This window comes from Aquarana catesbeiana, linkage group LG12 (genome assembly GCF_042186555.1).
Source record: "Aquarana catesbeiana isolate 2022-GZ linkage group LG12, ASM4218655v1, whole genome shotgun sequence".
NCBI classification, from domain to species: domain Eukaryota; kingdom Metazoa; phylum Chordata; class Amphibia; order Anura; family Ranidae; genus Aquarana; species Aquarana catesbeiana.
Window position 1 is genome coordinate 173,818,665 of NC_133335.1, and position 6,000 is coordinate 173,824,664.

At 39.5% G+C, this 6,000-nt stretch overlaps 1 protein-coding gene across 3 annotated transcripts in view; it reads left to right on the plus strand.

The window, feature by feature from the left end:
• The window catches only part of MXRA7 (matrix remodeling associated 7), a 71,825-nt gene extending 66,158 nt beyond the window's left edge, over positions 1-5,667 (plus strand). For 2 of the 3 annotated variants that reach the window (XM_073606222.1, XM_073606221.1), the window contains one exon: positions 2,211-5,667. Coding sequence is in view for 2 of the 3 variants with exons in the window: in XM_073606221.1 (XP_073462322.1) it covers positions 2,211-2,250 (40 nt within the window). In the remaining variant the exon portion in view is untranslated. The remainder of the gene's footprint in view (positions 1-2,210) is intronic. The other variant, XM_073606219.1, reaches the window with a different exon arrangement.
• Positions 5,668-6,000: the final 333 nt, after the last annotated feature.

A 6,000-nucleotide genomic window follows, 5' to 3' on the forward strand; every position in this document is an offset into this window, starting at 1 on the left:
GGGATCCTCTGCCATTCCTCCTTGCAGATCCTCTCCAGTTCTGTCAGGTTGGATGGTAAACGTTGGTGGACAGCCATTTTTAGGCCTCTCCAGAGATGCTCAATTGGGTTTAAGTCAGGGCTCTGGCTGGGCCATTCAAGAACAGTCACAGAGTTGTTGTGAAGCCATTCCTTCGTTATTTTAGCTGTGTGCTTAGGGTCATTGTCTTGTTGGAAGGTAAACCTTCGGCCCAGTCTGAGGTCCTGAGCACTCTGCAGAAGGTTTTCGTCCAGGAAATCCCTGTTCTTGGCTGCATCCATCTTTCCCTCGATTGCAACCAGTCGTCCTGTCCCTGCAGCTGAAAAACACCCCCACAGCATGATACTGCCACCACCATGCTTCACTGTTGGGACTGTATTGGACAGGTGATGAGCAATGCCTGGTTTTCTCCACACATACCACTTAGAATTAAGGCCAAAAAGTTCTATCTTGGTCTCATCAGACCAGAGAATCTTATTTCTCACTATCTTGGAGTCCTTCAGGTGTCTTTTAGCAAACTCCATGTGGGCTTTCATGTGTCTTGCACTGAGGAGAGGTTTCCGTCAGGCCACTCTGCCATAAAGCCCTGACTGGTGGAGGGCTGCAGTGATGCTTGACTTTCTACAACCTTCTCCCATCTCCTGACTGCATCTCTGGAGCTCAGCCACAGTGATCTTTGGGTTCTTCTTTACCTCCCTCACCAAGGCTCTTCTCCCCTCATAGCTCAGTTTGGCTGGACGGCCAGCTCTAGGAAGGGTTCTGGTCATTCCAAACGTCTTCCATTTAAGGATTATGGAGGCCACTGTGCTCTTAGGAACCTTAAGTGCAGCAGAATTTTTTTGTAACCTTGGCCAAATCTGTGCCTTGCCACAATTCTGTCTCAGAGCTCTTCAGGCAGTTCCTTTGACCTCATGGTTCTCATTTGCTCTGACATGCACTGTGTGCTGTAAGGTCTTATATAGACAGGTGTGTGGCTTTCCTAATCAAGTCCAATCAGTATAATCAAACACAGCTGGACTCAAATGAAGGTGTACATCTCAAGGATGATCAGAAGAAATGGACAGCACCTGAGTTAAATATATGAGTGTCACAGCAAAGGGTCTGAATACTTAGGACCATGTGATATTTCAGTTTTTCTTTTTTAATAAATCTGCAAAAATGTAAACAATTCTGTGTTTTTCTGTCAATATGGGGTGCTGTGTGTACATTAATGAGGAAAAAAAATGAACTTAAATGATTTTAGCAAATGGCTGCAATATAACAAAGAGTGAAAAATTTAAGGGGGTCTGAATACTTTCCATCCCCACTGTATATATATATATATATATATATATATATATATATATATATATATATATATACATGAAGTAGACACTGTTACTCCAAATCTCCAGATCTCAACTGGCTTCCAGGTTCCGTGCTGCATTCTGAACACAGGAGGTCAGCTGCTTGGCGCTATTCATAGAATGCAAAGTGTTTTCTGATTAGATGAGGTAGAGATCATGATATCAACCTTCACCTCTTCACCTCACCCAGTCAGAAAATGCATTGCATTAATTCTCTGGATGGCGCTGGTGCCGAGCTGCTGACCTCTTCTCTTCACAATGCAGCAGGGCAGCCACTCTGCGCGGTACCCAGAAGCAAGTGAAGTTCACTGGAGTAGCAGTGCCTATTTCATTGATTTTCACCTTCCAGAGGGATCAGCCAGGTACGGTATATACATAGTTGATTGGTCTAAGCTGGACCAATGTAACTATGTATAAAATATCCATACCTGGAATTCTTCTTTAGGATTTTTGGTTCATACACAAGTTTTTTCACTGAACTTTCCACTGTAAGAAAAGTAGGTAAAAGTATAATGTGAGAACAATATCCTACGTCAGAGCTACAGAGATGAAACAATGAGGTGTACAGTAGATATTGCCAGAAACTAAAGTGGAATTGAGTGGCACTCATCTAAAGTCTGCTGGTCCCAATACCACATAGATTATTCAGTTATAATAAATTATTAGAGAAAAAAAGGCATGTGGCTTACATATAAAACACTCCAAATCTAGGTTTAGTTGCATCTTAGAAATATTATCAATCCTATACCAAGCATGAGGTCAAACAGAAATAATTTTGGGAGGAACTCCCTGCTTTTCCAGTTAAATTAAAACTAGTGATTTCCTCTTGTTTTTGTCTTTCTACAGAACTGAAGATGATAAGAAGTTATCCTTACAGTCCAGCTAAAGAGATTTACTGAAAAGATCAGACCTGCCCACCCAACAATATTATATGAGCAAACCAAAATTCTGAACCAGTTCCATAGGAGAACACCAGCCGTTTTCTGTTGGATTTAAACCAGTAACTGTTTTTAGAGGTGTATAGCTGGGAGTTAGATGGAATTGCCTTGAACAGTAAAGGCCAATGCAAAGTCCAGTGCTGATCACGTATTGTTAACCAAAAGGTCTATATAGCACCTCTGTCTTGCTTTAGCCATTTGAATCCCAGCACTTGAAAATAAGATCCAGAGGCTTTTTCTTTGAGTGCAATAACCAGTCCAAAAACTATGCAAATAATGCCTTAAGTATTTGATACATACATTGTAGATAAATACATATACATTTTCACTATATAGTGTGGTAAACAATGGGAGATAAAAAAAATATTTTAATTGTATCATTGACTTTGGACTGTCATTGCTAGATATTAGTGTGGATATATAAATGTTTATAATGGATTTTTTTAATAGCAGGGCAAAGTGCTGGAAAACCTGAAATCCCCAGCAACCAGTCAGAAATCAGCTTTCAGTATTGTGCCCAATCGTAGCTGCTTAAGATGAATATCTGAATGGATGCTATGGGTTACTGTATACCATTACATTTTGCATGTTATTAAATAAGTCCATATTTCCTTGAAAGTGCTGATCTGCCATTGCATTAGGTAGCTGGGTTTTGTTACATTGAATTATCAATAATATACATACAGTGATTTGATTAGTACATTGCTATCCCTAAGTGCTCTGCCCCCCCCCCCCCCCCCCTTATCACCATGATATATACTTCACTAGCTGTCCTCACACATAATATGCAGTAGTAATATAATAACTATACAGATGTTTTGTTTGTTTTGCCTTTTATCACATTACCTGTTTAGCTTGCCTACTAGGTCCACATAATGGCTGCCAGTGGACAGAGCTATTTGTAATAATATAGTGAACCTTGCCTGTTCTCCAGGTAGTCTTGAAAAGTATTACACTAAATTGTTACAAATGTTCTTTGTTATATAATGTGTGGTATTTGGAATATACCCATTTAAAGAATAACTGAAGCTCCCCTTAGTCAATAAATCAACTAAGGATGCAGTAAATGGGTGAGCTCTTACCTTTGCAGCCTGTCTTCTGCCTGTGAGCCACGGTTTGTAAGCAGCAGCTTCTCTGAAGCAGTCCGAACCCCACCCCTATGCTGATTCATAGCTAGAGCTGTGCAAGTAGCATGGAGCTTCAAACTGCTGCAGGGAGTCTGCTGCTTATCTAAAGAGAACAGTGGTCTTCTCTGCAACCTACTGACAGGGGACAAGCTGAATTCATCCCAAAGCAGCTCATGTGCAATGAAATCAAAAGATCTTAAACATTTACTCTCTTGCTGCACCTGGCGTTAATTTATTGGTTTTTGAGAGAAGCTTCAGATGGGTTTAATCCCAGCTAAGCTTTTATAGGTTTTTTAAAAACTGTATCAATCCCACCAGTTAGATTGCAAGCTCTCCAGGGTGAATTGGATTGTAGTCCTGTATGTGGCATATGTTATATCACAGATGGATGCATCATGTATTCTCCTTACCAGGGTACAGAGGGAACAGCTGGGTGCCATCTTTAGGATGATGGAGAAGAATCAGGAGACCTTTGGGATGATGTCAGAAGTCGACTTGAAGGATCAGCTGAGGCTTTACAACATGTAGTTCTCCTCTGCTGCTAGAAGCAAATCAAAATCTCTGATTGTATCACAAACTCAATATTTTGAGGCCTGCTTTGCCATGTGGGATGGTGTTAACATTTTGTAATGGCTATAACATTATTTTGGGAATGTGTCTATACACTGTCCTAGAACTTAATGCATGACCTTTCAATAATGCAATTGTATTTATGTAATTAGCAGAGGACCTTACTGAGTTTGTTGTGAACATTCAACAGAATAAGTATGAATATTCCAATTTCAGCAACTATGTGGGTGATTCCAAATACCATTAATACACATAATGAAAGGGTTGTAAAGATGGCCAGAGATCTCCCATCATGCTGGAGAAATTCTGCCGCCAATTATGCAGTCTTTTTCATTTCATTTAGGAAGGGAATAATCTTTAAAATATGCATACTGAATGTTACAAGGACTGGTGTAGCTTGAGTAGCCAACCTAAAATACTGGTACATTGGAAGCTTAGATCAATACCACCATTTTTTTTCTAGAGCTTTATCCCTATTCACTATAATAAAAAAATAATCCATTGCAAAATAATCTTTTCTTATGCAGTATCCTGTATCACCATAATAATGAAGATATGTCGGTGGAGCGCTAGCTTAGGATTTTTGTAGACATTTAGATCTTTTGTTGTATTAGTTAACTGGCTGCTCTCTGAAAGCCGATGGGTTAGAAGAAAAGGGACCCAATCACAATCGTAGATGTAATAGAATTATGAGTGGCAGGTGTATGGTTTACAGATCAGATCAAATTATGGTCATCAAAAAAAAGATACCGATCCCCCTTTATTAGGGCTCCTGCAGGTGAGGGTTGAGAGTAGGCTGGACTGAGAATTTGTATCCTGGAGTAGATTTCTTTATCATGGATAAAGGGCATGCTCTGGTCACCAATCTGCTGGATAAATAAAAATTGAACTGGACTGTGAACCATGTGCTTGGTGCTATCTTCATTCTACCACATTCACCAAATTAATAGCTACCTAAAATGGAGATAAAATAGACTATCAAAAAAAGCAGTGCAGAGTGACAGTTTTACAGCAATGCAATAAACTGGCTTGAACAATCCCAGGAGCCAGGTCACCAGAACACCTAAAACATTGCCACCTAACTGTTTAAAGCCATTTCCATTATTGTCAATGGTAGCATAGATTCCTGGACACCTCACAATTTTTTACTGGCACCAAGATTGCACTAGCTAGCTTATGAATTCATTGATACTTCAATCTGGTCCCATGCAATAAGTACTGTTTACTTGACCAGACAAGAAGAGGCTTGCAAGCCTTCCCATAGTAAGCTTGCCAGGAGTGGAAACCCTGGTGCTTCACTGTACTGAGCAATAGTTTCTTTATATATATCATTGATTTAAACACAGCTACTCTGTCATTATGATGATTTTATGTTTATTTTCCTGACATTTGATATATATTGGTGTTTTTTTCAGTGATTTTGTATAGGAATTTGCTAGCATGGCTTACTTCCATGCAAGAGACAGGGTGTAATAGCTGCAGATTGCACAATAGCCAGGCTTGTGGAAATCATATGACCTAAGTACAGTAGAGGCTCCACCTAGTATACCTTAGAAGCTCCATCCTGTGATGGGAATAAGATTTTTGTGACTGTGCTAATTGCACAGATGTTTCTTCTTCTTCTGTAACATTTCTTATCATTTCTAATAAAATATTTTGCAAGCCTTATTGTTTTTGTGTGTGACTATTTATTTTGTATGGTTGTAGCAAAATATGCAGTTAACTTACCATACTGTTTTTATTGTTGCTTTTACTAAGGGATGTATAGCTTTAGCTTTAAAGGTGAATTCCAGGGGAAAAAAGAAAATAGGTCATCAAGAAAAAGAAGCAGCCGGCAACTCCATAACATCAAGCATATTTATTGTAAAGCCTTCACAGTGAGTACAGTCAGCAGCAGACTAGTATCGGCGATAAGCCTTGCTCACAGCAAACATATATGTTGAAAAGCATGAACATTTATACATAAGAGACTATCACGTGACTACTGCTCCTCTCCAATCA